At 42.1% G+C, this 21,087-nt stretch overlaps 1 protein-coding gene across 3 annotated transcripts in view; it reads left to right on the top strand.

The window, feature by feature from the left end:
- The window catches only part of LOC139276112 (E3 ubiquitin-protein ligase DZIP3-like), a 136,811-nt gene that overhangs the window by 77,922 nt on the left and 37,802 nt on the right, over positions 1-21,087 (top strand). For all 3 annotated transcript variants that reach the window (XM_070893620.1, XM_070893618.1, XM_070893617.1), the window contains exons 14-23: positions 390-1,046; positions 2,080-2,118; positions 4,731-4,801; positions 5,439-5,495; positions 11,763-11,818; positions 14,502-14,799; positions 17,297-17,422; positions 17,637-17,755; positions 18,044-18,112; positions 19,849-19,945. In XM_070893620.1, the coding sequence (XP_070749721.1) occupies positions 390-1,046; positions 2,080-2,118; positions 4,731-4,801; positions 5,439-5,495; positions 11,763-11,818; positions 14,502-14,799; positions 17,297-17,422; positions 17,637-17,755; positions 18,044-18,112; positions 19,849-19,945 (1,589 nt within the window). The remainder of the gene's footprint in view (positions 1-389; positions 1,047-2,079; positions 2,119-4,730; positions 4,802-5,438; positions 5,496-11,762; positions 11,819-14,501; positions 14,800-17,296; positions 17,423-17,636; positions 17,756-18,043; positions 18,113-19,848; positions 19,946-21,087) is intronic.

Below are 21,087 nucleotides of genomic sequence, written 5' to 3'. Positions count from 1 at the left end.
AGTGCTGTTAGTTGTAAGTTCGAAGCTACGTTAGTCATGGTACAAAGATTTGACTGGAACCAATGCAATTAGCATTTTTTATTTAGTTGCCCCAAATGTGCTGTAGACTATGAACAGAATTAAGATGGCTAAATAAAGGAGCCATATACTAGTTTTACTGAAAACTCCTACAGAGTACATATGGAACATTCATGTTCTTGATTTTCAAATCTACAATGTACCCAAAGTGTAATGAAAGATAAATTAACAGTTTAGCTGAAAATGACAATATATTTTTTTGTTATATGCAAAAAGTCTAATATACTTCATTAAAAAGAACTGTGGTACCTACATGCATGATATATTACACTGATTAACCATTTCTGTTACATGTGCTTCCGAACATTTAGGCAAAGGCCGAGTCCATAATTTTGGAAATGCTTTGCCCGTGGATCCTCTTCCCCAGAACATGGATTATTCCTTGTTTTACCGTCTCCTTCATCTGCTCATAATAAAGGGTACAGAGGTTATTTTGCAGATATTTGATCGGGCAGTACCTCCTCAGATACTGAAAAGGGAACTACTGAAAACTAAACGCACTCTGGAGCCTTATCACAAGGGTACCTCAAAGACTATGCTTAACACAGGTGAATGGAGCTTACTTTATCCACCGAACAATGAGCAACCCTGCTCACAGAGATTCGACATCACATTACTGGCCTCACTCATTCGACACCTGAAGATCCTTCCTGCACCCCGTCGTGGTTGGGACACTGAACCATTGGCAAATGATCATAGCAAAAGTGCTGCTATATTGCGCCTTTGCAGCTTCCGAAACAAACTTCTTTTTGAAACTCTGAACACGGGAATTGAGGAGCCTGAATTTACCGTTGTGTGGGACAAAATCACAGAGGTTCTTGTGAGCCTTGGGGCAGATAACCAAGCGTTAAAGGAGCTTAAAGGTTGTCCTGTTGAAAAACTGTGGCAGGATCACCATCGACTGGCTGGTTATCTCGGCAAACCTGTCGCAGATGTCATGCAGCTGCTCTTGACATTTTTTCAACAAGGTACAGTACAAGTAAAGCAGAAAATAATACTTTTATAATTGGATGGAAGTTGGTGCAGCTTTTGGAAGTAGATGATGACCATGTGTCAGTCAAGTATTCGGCACTGCTGAATAGTCCCACTGATCACAGATTACAGTGCAGAACAACGCCTTTCAGCCTATTGTTTTAGTCAGTTGCTAACTCTTCAACTGGAGCTATCTACTCTAATCTTATTTCCCTGCCCTCCCTATATCAGTTTATATTCTTTTCAAATTCTTATCTACTAATTCCTCTTTAAATGAAGTTCATATTTTCCTAAATAGCCCCTTATGATAAAACGTTCCATATTCACATAAGCCTCTGTGGGGAAAAAATACTTTTAACTTCCCCTCATTCTTCTATTCATGATCCTGAGTCTCTTGTTACCAATTTGCCAACTAGTGTGCTCATCATACGTTGTTATAATAGTCATTAATACTTGTACATGTTCATGATGCTGCTAACTAGATGTAGGCTTTCAAACATGAGTTAAATAAACTATAAGTTCCCATGAGAAGATATTTTTGGTAAAGCTCTTTTTAAATACTCTTTAAATGTCCCTTACATGCACATTAGTATAGCACCAATACTTGAATATAAAGTACTACAGTACTCATGTTTTAGCAAACTGAATAAAACAATGAAAATAAAACTGCTCATTTATATTTTAACCAAAGTCACAAGAACAGCAGGAAATAAAATAGATGGGTTCCTCATGCCTTCTGACACAGTTGTTTCACATCAGTCGCGTACAGTAGGATGAGTCTCCTAGCTAAATTATTCTTTGCTGGCCTATTGGGCCACATAGCAAACTGATTACTTTGGATAACTATGCGATATCAAGCAGCTTTTGTAAATGGCAAAACTACACACTAAAAGGCCAATTTGCATGCTTTGCCGTTAACTATCAATTCAAAAATATTAATGTAAGTTGAAGGCTGAAAATTTGGCAGGTATCATCAGGTGACCCATCACTGTTAAAACTCTCACCTCCTTCTTTCTCAATATTCAACAGGAATGGCCATACAGTCAAAAGAAGCAACATCAATAAACGGTAAGTAATTGGCTCTACGAATGATTTTTGGAACTAAATGAATGTGCTCATTTAGTTTTATTATCTCTGCTTAAAAATTGTATACTGAGGACTAATCAGGGTTCTATGAGCATATCAAAATAATGGGCTGGATTTTCGGCTTTGATGTTTTTGGGGCAATAATGGCGACGGGGCAGGAAAGTTAGGGCTCAAGTTTCGGACCCCCGCTAGAATGGTGCACATCGGAGAGGCCCGCCTAATTTATAGAACAAAAATTGCGCCAAATACTTACCTCGTGATTCTCCGAAATCTGTAGGCCTGTTTCCAGCTTGCCTCAGCGCAGCAGGAGCTGCTGCGGGCGGAGCTACAGCCCTGCACCAAAAACGGTGCCGACAGCTGCGCGCGTGCGCCGTAGCTCCTGGCCCTCCCAGCGCGTCCTGTCTCCAGGCGACAAACCAATCCCTGGCCGAAGGGACGTCGCCCCTATCCTGGGCCGAGTGGCCTGACTGCCCTTAACCTTTTCCGCGGCGGCCCGCCTGGCACCCGCCCGAACACCTCAGCAGCGGCTGCGGGGCCTGCCCGAAGTCCTGGTCAGTGGTCCGTCATCTGCCGGGGGCGGGCTCCGCCCGAACACCTCAGCAGCGGCTGCGGGGCCCGCCCGAAGTCCTGGTCAGTGGTCCGTCATCTGCCGGGGGCGGGCTCCGCCCAAATTCCTCAGCACGGTGATGGGGCGCACCCAAAGTCCTGGTCAGTGGTCCGTCGTCTGCTGGGGGCGGGCCCGGCCCGAAGTCCTGGTCGGCAGCGGGGCCCACCCACCCGACCGGCATCTCCTGGGGGGGGCCCAGCCCAGCAAGTTGTTGGAGGACTCCCAATCCTGCAGTAGGTGAGTAGAAACTTTACATTTTTTATTTATTGGTTGATTTTTTATTATTTTTTTTTATTTTTTTGAATGATTTATTGGTTGATTTATTGATGATGGCTCTTTATTTGTAAAAGTGAAGTGTTTAATGCTTGCAAACTTCCCTTCACCCTCCCTATCTCTCGATCCCTACGTCTGATTTATAAGTGTTGGCAAGGTTTTTCTGACCGTACAAAAATCTACACTTACTCCATTCTAAGTTAGCTTGGAGTAAGTTTTCGCTGCCTAAACTTGCAAAACAGGTGTAAGTGGCTGGTATCGCCCCCTTTTGGAAAAAAAAAACTGTTCTAAAACGAAACTATCTAACTCACTAGAATTAGAGCAAACTAAATGCCGAGAATTGCAATTTCTAAGATACTCCATTCTAAACTAGTTGCTCCAACAAAATAGGAGCAACACGAGCTGAAACTTGAGCCCTTAATGCCCGGGAATAGTTTGCACCTCAGCAATGAAGTTTGGGCATCTGGATCCTGTGTCAGGGGATACAGCGCTAAGTGAGGCATTGTACACCTCTCTTGGATGCTAGGAGGGGAAACTCCCAAGCTAATGAGCCGGGGTGGAGGGGGAACCTAAAAAAGTACCACAATAACATTCCCAAAAACATTGCCCACGGCACCACAACACAAATCGCAAAAAAAATTAAAAGAAAAAACAATCACACTTACCTTAGGAGTCCATTACTCACCTCTTCGCCAACGGGATGGTTGGACCGCCCTGATTTCCCAGTCGATCACTGCGAGGCGCGCTTTCCGGCAGACGGGTCAGGCAAGAGTCAAATCTCGCGCCAGTTTCACAACCAGCGGCATTGCACACCGGCGCAAATTAACACAGACATGTAGTTAACATTTGTCCTTGAACATTTACATAGAATTACATAGAATATACAGCACAGAAACAGGTGTTTATACTCCACACCAATCCCCTCCCATTCCATCTCAGTTTAATGCATTAGATGTACTTAGTTGTTCTATAATTCTCACCCTAGCCTTGTTTGTATTAATGATGTGAACTTGCTGCTTCTGGCTCTACAGCACTCAGTTTCACTTTGGAGATCAGCTCTGTTTATATAGGATACCTACTATCTGACTCGTTCAATCATACCAGAGTGCAAAATCGGTCCGGCACTGTTGCAATGTCATGTCCTTGGCAGTGGTGCCCCCTGCTGCTTGAGCTGAGCACTGCAGATCAGAAATTAATTCTGGTGTTAACTCTAACTCAGGTTTGCAGTGCTTAGACTTTGAATTTGTACTAGAATAAATTAGCTGTCGGAAAGGGGTTACACTGTCATTGATTTGAATCCTTACTACAGTAATTCCAAGGTAAAACTTGTGCGTAACTGAGTTTCTGAGCGGTACAGGATTTGGCCCTTTTAACGTATGAGTTCCCTTGTCAGCAGACCTTCAAATCTGCATTGACAGTTGTAACCTGTCCTGATTTATATTTTTTCCCATTTTTTGGAAAGAAAGTCTCATTAATGAACCAATCTTTTCACAAAATGAATTCTAAAATGCAATTTATCAGCATGTGATTTGTGATTATTAAAGGTAACAGTTTGGGCTGTAAAGTACTGTTCAACTTTGTTTCCTTACAGTGAACAGAATGACCAATATGTTTGGTTTGACCAATGTACTCTCTAAAGTTCCAGGAACTGAGAAACCTAACCATTATACATTATGAACCGAAAGTTAGGCTGACAAATTGCTATTTCTTTTAGCACCTGCCTTCTCTGCACTTCCTGCTCCACCAGAGACAACGGAGAAAACGATGGATGAGGATGACTCAATGGTAAGATCTCCCTGCTATAAATTATCACTGGTCAAGTTTGGAAACTGGGTCGATGTGACCATAATAATGAGTTAGAACATGGTTCTTTTACCTCTAGAACCTGGAGGAAGGGATGGAAAGTCGCTTTGGCAGTTGTTAAAGTTCTCAGTTAAGCCAATTTCAATTTGGTTCCCCTTGGACAGGACCGCGCTACTGATTGGACCCTAATCAATACATTTTTGCACTGGTTAATATTTTAGAGACAAAGTTTTGAAAAAGCTTCATGCTGTCACATACTGTTCTATAGTGATGTCGCAGTACATTGGGACAGAAAGTTGGAACTCCACGTTGTATCCTTAGAAATAAATATTGCATCATGGATGCAGCTGTCTCAGCCTTTAGCAACTGTAGCATTGACCAAGGCCTGTTGCCAGACATTTTTACGCATCTATGTGCAACCCTGCAAATGCCTAACCCGGGCCTATCGCCCACATGGGCAATTGTCAACACAATCACCCCCGACTCCATTATGAGTTGCCCATCAAGGAAAAAAAATGTCGACATGGTCTCTGATCGAACCGGAGGATTGGTGAAAAAGCTTTTGAAATTAAATGAAGGCTATATTTCGCTGATTCATTTTCTTTTGGTCTCATTGTAGGTATCGAAAGCCAAAACCAAGTCTAAGAAGAAAAAGAAAAAGTCTAAAAGTAAAAAGGTAAGCTGTATTACCAATTAGCTGATGTAAAAAAAACACGTCTTCTGATCTGAAAATCAAAATGGCAGTCAAGAATAAACATTGTTTAAATGGTTATTAATGTAGAGAGCCAGCATTTTTATTTGCATTCTCCCACTTCGAGTAATCCTAGTTGTAATTAATTTTCTGCAGAAACACCATGCATCAAGGAGTTGCTTCTGGTGATCGATATAAAAGCTATTGAATGCTCCTTTTAATGGTTAAGATTCACATTTTATTTTCATTTTGCAAAATTGCAGGAAAAAACAGTTTGCAAACACATTGTAACAGCAGCAGAAGTTCTTGACTCTTTAGTAGTGTAATCTCTAGCGGTAGCGCAGTGGCCCAGCACAAAAATACAGTAGGGCAGTGGAGGACATCGTTTCAGCCCCCACATTGTTGAGTTCCAATCTGAACTTAGGGGGCTTGCAGGAGGTCAGAAGCCACTCCACAGAAAGGGGCAGGTTGTCATTTTCTGAGGTGCTGTTGAGTGTTTTCTTGCAGCTAGCTCAGAGGAGCATCAGTGGCGATGTCGGAGTTGGTCACTCATCTTTTCATGGTCAGGGGAGCCTGGAGGGACGAGGGACGAGGGAGCAAGTGAAGGGATTTGTAGGATCTTCTCTCAAAATGGAGGTGGAGGTGACTCATTAAATGTATTAACTAATTGGCTGCTGGTTTTGTGCTATTGCTATAAACTTGCACATCGGCATGAAATTCTAGAAATAAGTATATTTATCACCGGTGTCTATATATTTGTTGTGTGTATGGAAAAAATGATTCTGGTAATGATTTAGTGCGGGTTAGCAGCTGTTTGAGTGTAAATGTCTCCTTAACATCAGTTAAATTGGCAATGTACTTTGTGGTCAGAAACATCAAGCAATAGAAAAAAGAAGAAACAGTAATAGACAGATAATGATTGAATGATAACTCACAATAATAGCAGTGGATTGCAAAGAAGGGATAATAAAACAATTAAGCACGCTATCGCTTAAATACAGTGTCAGTCTGCTCTAGGTGAAAAAAAGCTCACTGTAAGCTCGAGGAACAGCACCTCATCTTTCTATTAGGCACTTTACAGCCTTCTGGACTCAACATTAAGTTCAACAATTTCAGACCATAATCTCTGCCCCCATTTTTCAGATGGTAACTGTTGATGATTCTGCCTTTCCCATTTACACCTCTTTTAGACTCATCTTTTGTTTCTTTACTTCTGTTACATCTCTAACCGTTTCCAATTCTGACAAAAGATCATCGACCTGAAGCATTAACTCTTTCTCTTTTTACCGATGTTGCCTGAGTATTTCCAGCATTTTCAGTTCGTGTCATTCTGCTCTATTTATTACTATCTAGATACAAAGAAGCATAAGGGTATTCAACCTGGATCCACTCCAGATTTTATTAAAGAGGTCATTTCATAAGAACATAAGAAATAGGTGTAGGAATAGGCCATTTGGCCCTTCAAACCTGTACCGCCATTCAGTAAGATGGCTGATCTGATCCTGGCCTCAACTCTACTTCCCTGCCCACTCCCCATAACCCTTAACTCCCTTATCATTCAAAAGTCTGTCTATCTCCACCTTAAACATATTCAATGACCCAGGCTCCACAACTCTGGGGTAGAGGATTCCAAAGATTCATGATCCTCTGAGAGAAGAAATTCCTCTCATCTCCATTTTAAATGGGTGACCTCTTATTCTAAAACTATGCCCCCTAGTTCCAGATTCCTCCACGAAGGAGACGAAAACTGTATGCAGTACCTCTGGTGTAGTCCCTCAACGCCCTGTACAGTTGTAATCGGACTTCCCTACTTTTATAGTCCATCCCCCATGCAATAAAGACCAACATTCCATTTGCCTTCCTAATTACTTGCTGTACCTGCATGCTAACTTTTTGTGTTTCATGTACAAGGACCCCCAGATCCATCTGTACTGCAACATTTTGTAATCGCTCCCTATTTAAATAATAATTTGCTATTTTATTTTTCCTACCAAAGAGGTTAACCTCACATTTTCTCACATTATACTCCATCTGCCAAATTTTTGCCCACTCACTTAACCTATCTATATCCCTTTGCAGACTCTGTGTCCTCCATACAACTTGCTTTTCCATCTATCTCTGTACAATAGCCTGCCAACCCGTAAACGACTCATTTATCCCGACGCTCTTTTCTGTTAGTTAGCCAATCCTCTATCCATGCTAATATATTACCCTCAACCCCGTGAGCTCTTATCTTGTGCAGTAACCTTTTATGTGGCACCTTATCGAATGCCTTCTGGAAATCCAAATACACGACATCTACTGGTACCCCTTTATCCCACCCTGTTCATTGCATCCTCAAAGAACTCCAACAAATTTGTCAAACATGACTTCCCTTTCATAAAACCATGCTGACTCTGCTTGACAGTATTATGATTTTCTAAATATCCTGCAAATACTTCCTTAATAATGGACTCCAGCATTTTCCCAATGACAGATATTAGGCCAACTGGTCTATAGCTTCCTGCTTTCTGTCTCCCTCCTTTCTTAAATAGGGGTGTTACATTTGCGGTTTTCCAATCTGCTGGGACCTCTCCAAAATCCAGGGAATTTTGGTAGATTACAACCAATGCATCCACTATCTCTGCAGTCACTTCTTTTAAGACCCTAGGATGCAGGCCATCAGGCCCAGAGGACTTGTCCATCTTTAGTCCCATTAGTTTGCCTAGTACTTTTTCTCTAGTGATAGTGATTGTTTCTGATAGTCCCTTGATTATCAATTATTGGGATGTTTTTAGTGTCTTCTACCGTGAAGACCAAAAAAAATATTTGTTCAAAAACTGCCATTTCCCTGTTTCCCATTATTAGTTCCCCAGTCTCATCCTCTATGGGACCAACATTTACTTTAGCTATTCTCTTCCTTTATCCTGTAGAAGCTCTTACTGTCTGTTTTTATAATTCATGCTAGTTTAGTCTCATAATCTATCTTCTCTCTCTTTATTTTTTTGTTGTCCTTTGCTGATTTCTAAGCATTTCCCAATCCTCTGGCTTTCCACTAATCTTTGCAACATTGTACGCCTTTGTTTTCAATTTGATACCTTGATTCTCCATTCTCTTAGTCTTTTTTCTCACTGGAATATATCTTTGCTGACAGTTATGAAATATCTCCTTAAATGTTTGCCACTGTTTATCTACCGTCTTACCCTTTAATTTATTATCCCAGTCCACATTCGCCAACTCTGCCTTCATACCTTTAATTGCCTTTATATAAGTTCAGGACACTAGTTTGAAATCCAACAGTCTCACCCTCAAACTGAATTTGAAATTCTACCATGCTACGTTCATTCTTCCATAGAAGAATGTAATGAGAAAGGACTAATTAGCAATCTTGTTGTGCGAGGCCCCTTGGGGAAGAGTGACCATAATATGGCAGAATTCTTTATTAAGATGGCGAGTGACACAGTTAATTCAGAGACTAGGGCCTTGAACTTAAGGAAAGGTAACTTCGATGGTATGAGATGTGAATTGGCTAGAATAGACTTCTGAATGATACTTAAAGGGTTGACGGTGGATAGGCAATGGCAAACATTTAAAGATCACACGGATGAACTTCAACAACTGTACATCCCTGTCTGGAGTAAAAATAAAACGGGGAAGGTGGCTCAACTGTGGCTAACAAGGGAAATTAGGGATAGTGTTAAATCCAAGGAAGAGGCATATAAATTGGCCAAAAAAAGCAGCAAACCTGAGGACTGGGAGAAATTTAGAATTCAGCAGAGGAGGACAAAGGGTTTAATTAGGGGGGGGGAAATAGATTATGAGAAGAAGCTTGCTGTGAACATAAAAACTGACTGCAAAAGCTTCTATAGATATGTGAAGAGAAAAAGATTAGTGAAGACAAACATAGGTCCCTTCAGGTGAATTTACAATAGGGAACAAAGAAATGGCAGACCAATTGAACAAATACTTGGTTCTGTCCTCACTAAAGAAGACACAAATAACCTTCCGGAAATACTAGGGGACCGAGGATCGAGAGAGGAGGAGGAACTGAAGGAAATCCTTATTAGTCAGGAAATTGTGTTAGGAAAATTGATGGGATTGAAGGCCGATAAATCCCCAGGGCCTGATAGTCTGCATCCCAGAGTACTTCAGGAAGTGGCCCAAGAAATAGTGGATGCATTGGTGATCATTTTCCAACAGTCTATCGACTCTGAATCAGTTCCTATGGACTGGTGGGTAGCTAATGTAACCCCACGTTTTAAAAAAGGGAGGGGAGAGAAAGCGGGTAATTATAGACCGGTTAGCCTAACATCAGTAGTGGGGAAAATGTTGGAATCAATTATTAAAGATGAAATAGCAGCGCATTTGGAAAGCAGTGACAGAATCGGTCCAAGTCAATATGGATTTATGAAAGGGAAATCATGCTTGACAAATCTTCTGGAATTTTTTGAGGATGTAACTCGTAGAGTGGACAAGGGAGAACCAGTGGATCTGGTGTATTTGGACTTTCAAAAGGCTTTTGACAAAGTCTCACACAAGAGATTAGTGTGCAAAATTAAAGCACATGGTATTGGGGGTAATGTATTGACGTGGATAGAGAACTGGTTGTCAGACAGGAAGCAGAGAGTAGGGATAAACGGGTCCTTTTCAGAATGGCAGGCAGTGACTAGTGGGGTACCGCATGGCTCAGTGCTCGGACCCCAGCTATTTACAATATACATTAATGATTTAGATGAAGGAATTGAATGTAATATCTCCAAGTTTACAGACGACACTAAGCTGCGTGGTGGTGTGAGCTGTGAGGAGGATGCTAAGAGGCTGCAGGGTGACTTGGATAGGTTAGGTGAATGGGCAAATGCATGGCAGATGCAGTATAATGTGGATAAATGTGAGGTTATCCACTTTGGTGGCAGAATATTATCTGAATGGCAGCAGATTAGGAAAAGGGGAGGTGCAGCGAGACCTGGGTTTCATGGTACATGAATCATTGAAAGCTGGCATGCAGGTACAGCAGGCGGTGAAGAAGGCAAATGGCATGTTGGTCTTCATAGAGGCGATTTGAGTATAGGAGCAGTTATACAGAGCCTTAGTGAGGCCTCACCTGGAATATTGTGTTCAGTTTTGGTCTCCTAATCTGAGGAAGGATGTTCTTGCTATTGAGGGAGTGCAGCGAAGGTTCACCAGACTGATTCCCAGGATTGCGGGACTGACGTATGAGGAGAGACTGGATCGACTGGGCCTGTATTCACTGGAGTTTAGAAGAATGAGAGGGGATCTCATAGAAATGTATAAAATTCTGACGGGACTGGATAGGTTAGATGCGGGAAGAATGTTCCCAATGTTGGGGAAGTCCAGAACCAGGGGTCAAAGTCTAAGGATAGGGGGTAAGCCATTTAGGACCGAGATGAGGAGAAACTTGTTCACTCAGAGAATTGTTAACCTCTGGAATTCTCTACCGCAGAGAGTTGTTGATGCCAGTTCGTTAAATATATTCAAGAGGGAGTTCGATATGGCCCTTACGGCTGAAAGGGATCAAGGGGTATGGAGAGAAAGCAGGAAAGGCGTACTGAGGTGAATGATCAGCCATGATCTTATTGAATGGTGGTGCAGGCTCGAAGGGCCGAATGGCCTACTCCTGCACCTATTTTCTATGTTTCTAAGATTCTTGACTATAAGATCATTAATTAATCCAGTCTCATTACACACTACCAGATCTAAAATAGTCTGCTCCTTGTTTGGTTCCACAACATATTGTTCTAAGAAACCATCCCGAATACACTCTATGAACTCTTCCTCTAAGCTACCGTTGCCAGTTTGATTTGTCCAATCAATATGAAGATTAAAATCACTCACGATTATTGCCATACCTTTCTTACAAGCCTCATTATTTCTTGATTTATGCTCTGTCCTACAGTGTAGCTACTGTTAGGGGGCCTACAGATTACGCCCACCAGTGACTACTTTCCCTTAATATTTCTTATTTCCACCCAAACTGATTCTACAAATTGATCTTCCGAGTCGATATCATTTCTTACTACTGTACTGATCTCATCCTTTATTAACAGAGCTACCCCATCTCCTTTTCCTTTTTGCCTATCCTTCTAAAATGGCAAATACCTCTGAATATTCAGTTCCCAGCCTTGGTAACCTTGCAGCCACGTCTCTATAATAGCTATCAGATCATATCCATTTATTTCAATGAAAAGTAAGGCAAAATTTGCCAGCCATCTTGTGTGGATGAAATTTCTTGAAACTTAAGTCCTTTCCTTCCAGGCTCAAACAAATGAAGACAATCAAACCAGAGCTCAGGATGCAGTGACTGAGAAACAGTAAGGTTCCTTTTTAATAAACTGAACTTCTATACATGAGCATTGAATTGGCAACATAATTCATTTTCAGTTTCCTCCCCTCTTATATAAGCTCATTTATACATATTTAGGTGTAATTGAATTATTTTTTAGCCAGATTTCCATATGGTTACTTCACTTGCGTATTGTGTTTATATCCACAACCATTATATTGCATCACGGGGATTTGAAAAGAAATAAAAGAAAATATGGTTCTGATCTTGTATCATCGAGGTCAAATTGACATACTGTGTGCAATTTTGGACTCTCTGGCCTACAGATTGGTGAGTGCCATTTCAGGGCAACCACGCGCCCCGCCCCCCTGCCTGTGCAGGATACTTACTTTCCCTGCTCTCACATATAGGGCCTGAGGAGCCCTGGATATTGGGCCTCTGACCACTTTTGCGCAGCAATGGTGATGCGGGAGGAGGTCAAGAAGGTGAATGGTGGAAGCAGCAACCCACGCAAGTGATGGCTTTGGTGGGGGGCGCGAAATCGGTGAGAGGGTTGGTGTCAGCCGGCAGAGATCTGCAGGAATCTGGAGGTTGTAGATCTCTGGGCTGGAGAGCCTGTAGGTCAGGTCCGGGAGTGGCAATGATCGGGAGGGTCATTTAATGTGGGATCAGGAGAAGAATTCCTGCTCCTCCCGGCTCCACGTTCAGAGGTAAGTTACTTAACTTTTTAGTTGCAAACGTTCTGTAGCGTTGTCTCCGGGCAAACCAATCTTGCAGCGAGGATCTCAAGCAAGTTTTAGGCCCTTTATTTGCAGATGCAAAGGAACTAACTCCTGCTTCAGGTGTGGATAAAGGACACCTCTTGTTTGTCATTATCAATATGCACTTCCGGTCAGAAATGTGTGTGCTACCTGCCTGCCCTTTTGGGAACGTAGGCTGCATAGAGCCTGAAAAACAGGCCAATATTGAGGCCCCTATTTTCAAAACGTTATTGATTATTGAAGAGTTCAAAGAAGATGACTTTCTTCAAATAATTCCAACACTTAGGGGCCGAAATTCATCAGCCCACCGCCTGCTGCCGTCCACTCCAGCCGAAATTCCTCCTGAAGATCCGTGCAGTGCCACTTTCGAGGTGATCTGGAGCGGGCGGGAGGAGAGAGCCGCCGGGAACCGCCCACTGACGTCAGCGGACGGCCAAGTGGCGCAACTGACCTCCCGCCCGCCGAGTTTCCAGATCCCTGCGGGCAGGAGTCGACGGGACTCGGCGGCAGAACGGGGCTGGACTGGAGGCTGGTCTGTCCCCGACGGTAAATCTGAAGAACCTGAAAAAAAGAATTTTTTTAAATTTCAACAGCGACTTACCTACATGGAACCCCCTGAAGGTCTTTGGATAGTTTAAAAAAAAATTTTTTATTGGTGATTTTTTTTTCAGGGCTTCGACCCTCCGTGGGCCTGACTCCATCCTCGGGGGCACTTGGGCGGCAAGCGCCTCTGCTGCCGAGAATGAGACCTCCCGCCCGCTGCTGTCCAGATTGGTGGCGAACATCGTCTATTTGCTACCCGCCGACCTTCGAGGGACCTCGGCCATGAATATCCCGCCCAAAGTACCGTCCAATACATCGGCGGCACTTTGGGCAGGTGGAGGCCTTGATGAAAATCGTCCCCTTAGAGTTTGAATTTCTGGTTAAGAACAGGTTTGAAAATATTAAATACCTATAGATGCTGTATGAAACTCTAGTTCTGACATTGCTGGGACTATGGAAATGTCATGCTATGGAAGACTTTAGCTTGGAACTTCTACCCTGCTTTGAGGCAGCAATCAGGCATCCTAGGAGCAAAGGGACAGGAAGTTAGGAGTAAATCCTTCTCTGGGATTTAGCCTCTTGCGGCATAGGTAACGTCCAACGGTGAGGGAGGGTGTGGGGTGGCATGCTTGAAGCAGGGATACATGCTGTACAGAGCATGTGTGCGTCCCACTATGCAGTATTCAAATAGTAATTCTTCCCTGACACATTGAATTGGAGGCTCACTACCAAGGGAACAATGCTGACCTTTGGAATCGGGCAGACCATCCTCTATTCCATGAAACGGCAAGGTGCTACTCTGAAATTGCAGCATGTCTGCAGGTTAGGTACCCGAGTAATGCTTGCACTGGCAAGCACCCTGTCCCAATATGTAAATTACCCCGTCCCCAGGATTTGGGATAGGTTCATGGCAGGGACAGGATAGGGGGCAGAATTTCAGCCCTACCACACTGCTGGTGGCACTACAGGGCTATTGGAATTTCTATGCTAACGTATTTATGATGTGTAATGCAAGATATACGGTTAGAGAGTATTCTGCAGTTTTGTTTGATCTGCCGTGGACAAACATTGCAGAATTCTTCTTGAGAAGATTAAATGTATTGGGCAAAGTTCAAGCTAGGATAGATTATACATGGAGAGAAAGGGCCTGATTGGCCTTTTTTCATTGAGGTTTGGTACGAGTGCATATTGTCTCTGTGCAGAGTGCAGTGAAGATGTGGGAAATATCCTGATCTACAATAACAGCGGTAGATCGAGAGAACCCCTGTGAAATTTCAGGACCTATATATTTGCACAGACTGTCCAGCCTTTCACTCTTGTAAAACAGAACCAAATTTTAGCTGCAGTTTGTCATCATTTTAGTTAACAGTAAATTTGTTAACTGACCTTGCGTTTTATTTGTAACAGTGAGGCCCTGTCAATTCCTGTGCAAGAAAACCAGTTGAATGAGAATGAAGGCAGCGAGCAAGTGACCAATTCCAGCTGTGAAGTTTCTGCATTTAGTGTCATTGAACCAGCCTCATCATCACTGGCATTGGGTACTGTGACTGAGGGCAGTGATGCTGGTCCCTCTTTAATAAGTCACGAAGTCAACAAACCTGACGACTCACCTGATCAAACTTACCAAAGCGACGGCGAGTTGGATGACATTGCTAGTACTCTCTTTGATGAGGAATCCACTGGTTCCTCATCATATTGCTCTTCAGTAAGTTTGAGATTGTGATCTATTATAAATATATTTTTCAAAGCTTATGCAAGTCTTGACGCTCATTAAAGGTCAACTCAAATCTGAGTGAGATATTTGTGCAGCTCAGTAGAATCAACCCACAATCTGCTTTGGTTCAAGATAAATGTTTCCTTTAGTAGAAAAATGGATGTTGAGATTTCCATAACCATTAATTGGGGAGGGCGTTGGTGGCAATTAAATTTGCTTTGAGCTTGATTTATTCCCTGCTCACCTCCAGATCTTTGTGCCGTCACTAATGTTAATGTCAGTGCTATGAGGTTTTAAAATCAGACAATGTATCCAATATTTAGTCCTGGCTGAGCCTCAATTTCCTCCAGTTAAACATTGGGAAGACTGCAGCTATCATCTTCAACCCCAGGCACAAACTCCATACTTTTGCCACTGATTCCATCTCCCTCCGCAACGACTGGCTCAGGTTGAACCAGAATGCTGCAACCATGGCATCTTATTTGACCCCGAGTTGATTTTCCAACCCCATAGCCTCTCCATCACAAAGACTGCCTACTTCTACCTCTATAACATCGCCCATCTCCACGCTTGCCAAAAATCTCATCCATGCCTTTGTCATCTCTAGACTGGAATATTCCAATATTTTCCTGGATGGCCTCCCATTCACTGCCTTTCATAAATCTCTTAGCTCATCCAAAGTTCTGCCGTTTGTATCCAATCCAGTACCAAATCCCACTCACCCATTGCCCTTATATTTGCTGGCATACATTGGCTCCCAGTACCCCAATGCATCAACTTTAAAATCATCATCATCGTGTTCAGATCCCTTGACGGTCTCACCCCTTCCTATCTTTGTTAACTTCTGCAGCCCTATAACCCTCTGAGAACTCTATTCATCTAACTCTGACCTTGTGTATACCAAAATACCTTTGCTTAACCATTGGCCCTATGGTCTGGAATTCCCTCCTGACACCTCTCTGTCTTTTCTGCCTCCCTCTCTTCTTCTGATACCTTAAAACCTACCTCTTTGACCAAGCTTTTAGTCACCCCGCCTAATGATTTCGTGTTGATTTTGTGGTTTTGTCTGATTACGCTTCTGTGAAATGTCGTGAGTAATTTTACTATGTTAAAGACACGATACACTATTAAATGTAAGTTGCTGTTTACTTCTTGTGATTGACAAGTTTCCTATATGTTTTGGATTGTGTAAACAGAATGTCCCCTTTCAAAAGCTGCACATTTACACTGTCGATTCTACAATAATTCCTTAAAATACCTACCTGTAAATCCGGCGCTGGGCCCGAAGTCTTGGGCCCGGCCCATTCAGCCTCCCTCTCCTCTCTTTCCCCCCCCGCCCCTCCTCCCCACTCCCTTCTCTCCCCACCCCTCCCGTCTCTCCCTCCCTCCCTTCTTTCCCTTCTCTCTCCTCCCTCCCTCCCTCCCTCCCTCCGCTCCCTTCCCTCCCTCCCTCCCTCCAGAGAGTGAGAGAGAGACACACACAGACAGACAGAGAGATAGAGACACTGCCAGAGACACACTTGGGGGTGGGGGGGGGCGTCCCAGCATGCTGTTGGAGGGCTCCCGGTGTTGCAGGTAAGTAGAAAATGTTTTATTTATTGATTTTTTAAATGTTTTTATTTTTTATTCTTTTTTTTTGATTGACTTATTGGTTGATTTATTGATGTATTTATCATTTATTATTGATGATGGCTCTTTATTTGTAAAATTGAAGAGTTTAATGTTTGTAACCTTCCCTTTAAACCCCCCCCATCCATTCCCTACGCCTGATTTGTAACCTACGTCTGATTTATAAATGTAGGCAAGGTTTTTCTGAGCATACAAAAATCTACACTTACTCCATTCTAAGTTAGTTTGGAGTAAGTTTTCACTGCCTAAACTTTCAAAACGGGCGTAAGTGGCCAGACACGCCCCCTTTTGAAAAAAAAATCTGTTCCAAACTGAAACTGTTCTAACTGACTAGAACTGGAGCAAACTAAATGCCGAGAATTGCAATTTCTAAGATACTCCATTCTAAACCAGTTGCTCCAAAAAAACAGGAGCAACTCAGGCCGAAACTTGGCCCCAAAGTGACCATTATGCAAAGTATCTTCTGCTGAGGACTTTTCTATGAACACTGTCAGTACCGTTTCATGATCAAAAGGAGATATTCCCCCATAGTTCAAGACTGAACCTGTTTATTTAACTCATTTCCTCTTTTACTGGGATAGAGAACGCTATTGCTGTCTTGCACTTCCTGAAACACCCTTGCCCAATGAGGGCATGAATTTGAATTCTAGTCAAGACTGAATCAAAGTCTGGTAAGGAATCTGGCCCTATTGGTTAAGCTTTATCCATTCTGAATGGGCTATATACCAGTATAATTGCTGGGGAACTCCACAGTAGATTTTTGATAGTGAAAAAAGCATAGATACGGTAATGGAGTCAAATGTTCCAATGCAGGAGCTATCCTTGAGAGAGATTTAAGCTATTTGATTTTCTCTTACAGGATTTGTATTCATCCCCACTGGCAGGGCCTGATGAAGCCATCAAAATACAGGAGCACATTTGGCAAAATGTGAAAGAGGAATCTAAAATGAGACAAAATCTAATTGCTCTAAAAAATGAAAACAAAGTAAGTTTTTAAATGCATTTCATTTATAATGCAGTGAAAGTGTGGTCCTAACTTTTTAAAACGGACCTCAAGAATCTTTATTGGAAAATGATAATGGATCGGCATTTTTGCAGCTAGCTCATTTGGTTGCTGTTGATAGGGGGGAATTTCTGGCTTCCCCACACAAAACGTTATTATTTCAACGTCTGTTTTAATTGTTTGAAATCTTTTTCAGGTTCTTGCAAAGAACTTGGAGCATTCGATACTTAAACTAAAGAAAGAGCAACAACAGCGAACTTACACAGAAAACCTGTATTCAAAACTCCAAGAACATTTTCAGCTGGAAATATCTAAGTATTTCTCAAAATAGAATATGCACTATGTGAATCTCTCATAATCAAGATATAAAATACATTATTGCAATACCCAATTCTTGTTTGTTCTGTACTGTAAACCACAATGTGCCCCTTTGGGGTAATGTAATAAAACTAAAATGCCTAATTTCAAAGGGAAAACCCTCTTCTACATCTGAAGAAAAAATTGGTTCTTGGATCAGTGGATAATTTGACACTTGCTGTTTGTATCTAATGTACCTATTGAATTGATTGTAGGTTGCTGTAACAACACATTTTTGCTTTTTAGATTAAACCAGCAACTTCAAAGCAAAGAGGAAGAAATAAAGAAAATTACAGCACAGTTTGCAAATGAACGGTATGATCTCTGCTAAAACCACAAGCATCAATTAGTGCTTCAATAAATTGTTCCTGAGATCCGATAGAAAGTGAAGGCACAGTCTGGAGGCAGCCCAGCAGTCTCTCCGCTGTTCAGACAAGATAATGTACTGTTGGCCATGTTTTTAAACCACACCAATATTGCTTTGTCGAGTGTTCGTCAGTTGATATTCCAATCCACATTTGGGAAAACAACATGTGCAATAGAGTTCAATCTGCTTCTCCTCCTCTCACCAAGAATGTGCTTCCCGCTCTCACAGCAGGAGTCAGGTAATGCTGTTGGGAGATATGACTTATCCAGGCTTTCCCTGTGATGTGAACTGAGTCTATTCTCCAACTGATAGATGAGGCAGGGGAGGAATGTGAAAGAGGCAGTGTGGACAGGAGAGGAAAATAAGGAGGCAACATGGAGAGGCATGAAGGACCTTGGCGTAAAAATATAGAGCAAAGGGATTTAAATAGGTTAAAAAAAGAAAATGGTGGAAGAGCAAGGAAATTCAAAACAACAGATTTAAAATGGGCGATAATCAAAGAAACCACTGAGGAGGAATAAAAGAAGTGAGTTAGAAATAAAAATACGTTGGAATTAGAGGACCAGCAAGAAATACCTAATCTGGTGGTTCATTGCAGCAGCAATTACTGCATAAAAATAGTCACTGCATCCCAAAATTAGCTGATTGTGATTTTGACAACATGATGGACCCTACAGAAATGCAAGATATTTTATTTAATGTCGAACATGAGTGAGCGAACTATGAAAGCTTGGCCATAAGTGGACAGGCATCAGTTGTTATCAGCAGCACACTGTTTTGTTTCCTGGGTGAATACTATTATGTTGCAAATTCCCACCTCAACGCTCCCTCACAATTTGGACCGTTAAGTGATAATTTACTGCCATCTTGTACGAACTCACTGGTCAGTGAAACTATTACAGGTACAACGTCCCGAATCCGGAATTCTGAAAACCGGAATTGTCTGAAAGTCGGACATTTTTGAGGCAGCCACGATGGCGGCATCGAGCAGCAAGGGACGAGGAAACCGGTAAAAAACACAGCGGCGGGAATCGGCGAGCGGAGGAGCGGCATGGAGCGACGAGATCCAAAATCCAGCAAAACCCGAAATCCGGCATGGAACTAAGTCCCGAGGATTCCCGATTTCAGACGTTGTACCTGTATCACAATCTTGAGCTATAGAATAAAATACCGTCTATTATTTTCTGGATCTCGTACAATATTGCTGTCCTTCAAAGTGGATATTATTTTCTATTGGCAACACAGGTAATCCTCGTCATAATTCAAACTGCTGCTGGCCAAAAAGTGCCCCAAATCTAATCAAACCATCCTATGAAATTCACCACCTGTTTAAAAATCAATAAATAATTTTTAAAATAATAGGAATGAGTATCCTGAAGTAATATCAATGTTGAAATTTCATATCTGGTTTTTGGTGGCTGTTATAAACTGCTTGAGCTTAACTTGCATGGTTATGATGTCAAGTGAACTTCCTAATTGAAATGCTGTCTGCTCTCAGGCATCTCATCATCATTATAGGCAGTCCATCGGAATCGAGGAAGACTTGCTTCCACTCATGAAGTGAGTTCTTTGGTGGCTGAACAGTCCAATACAAGAGCCACATACTCTGTCACAGGTGGAACAGGTAGTCATTGAGGGAAGGAGTGTGGTAATACTTACAGCTCTGTTGCTACTTCTATGGCAGGTTACTGTGGAATAAGGACAAAGCTAAACTAGAAGATGTAACTGCAAAAAACATTGTAAAGTTAGTAGAGGCAACAAAGCGAGCGGTATCTGGTGAGGTAAGTGCTATTGCAGATAAGAAATTGTTCTAATTATTGGATGAATGTTGGAGGTGGTTTAACATCATCCTGTTAATTTGTCTCTGCAAGCTATTTGACACTGATTGATGTAGGTTTGGGCCTGGCATTGTTATGCAGTAAACTTATTTATTTATTTATTTAAAGTGGATTGAGTAGGAAGGTAAATTGTGCCCAGACTTTGTATTTATATTGAACACTCTTAAACAACCACCTGTTTTGAGCACGGAGAACTTTATCAGAAGCAGCACATTTTAAATTATATTAAATGGGGTTAATCCTCAAATTTAGTAAGTTAAGAATCAGTCACACTAGCTAGCCAGTTTTCACTGAAAATAGTAATTGGGTTTCTAAAACACGTCAAAGTAAGGATAACTGAGTTGGAGTGTTTGAACACATACCTTGAACGGTATAGTTCTCCTACTTAACAACCATTCATAGTCAAAAGCTGTGCTAAAGTGAGTGCAGTATGTTGTACTCTGGAATATAGTTTGTATGGCAGTTCTATCACTTATTGCTAATCTAGATCCCCTCCACAGACGGTTATCGTAATAGTCTGACAAACTATCAGCCTACTTGAGACTGCATTTTATGATGGATCTGTAGCGTATTTTCTGACAGAAGAGAATGCTTGTTGGGGAGGGCGGGCTGCATAATCAAGAATTACATCAGATAAATGCTGTAAATCTCAGCCAGTCCCTGGAGTTTTTCCAAATGCACAGGAACAAGGGTATTTCAGAATTGTGGATTTTGTGTATTCACCTAGAAAATGATCTTAACCTCTATTAGCCATTTGAATATTATACCCATCAATATTCATTTCCAGCAGAGATCACTGCATAGCAAACAGGAGCAATGACCTCCATAGCCTGGGGATGCTGAGGCCAATTCTCCCATCCCCAACTTTACTCCAGATGAGGGCTCTTATATAACCCCATTATTGTGGCCCAAGTTTTATACTAAACGGTCTGAGCAGTGCAACTCCGGGGCTCTGTTCACTTGGGCGACAGCTGCCTAGCCGTGAGCATAAACCTTTAGGGAGCAGTCCATGACCACTCCTAAATCTCTCCCTTCCTGTTACTTTTAATGTACACCCATCCAAGTTATACTCATTGTTTTCTTCC

The sequence above is a fragment of the Pristiophorus japonicus genome, chromosome 11, assembly GCF_044704955.1.
Source record: "Pristiophorus japonicus isolate sPriJap1 chromosome 11, sPriJap1.hap1, whole genome shotgun sequence".
Lineage (NCBI taxonomy): Eukaryota > Metazoa > Chordata > Chondrichthyes > Pristiophoridae > Pristiophorus > Pristiophorus japonicus.
The sequence above is the reverse complement of the archived record's forward strand: the minus strand, read 5'-3'. Positions and strand labels throughout refer to the sequence as shown.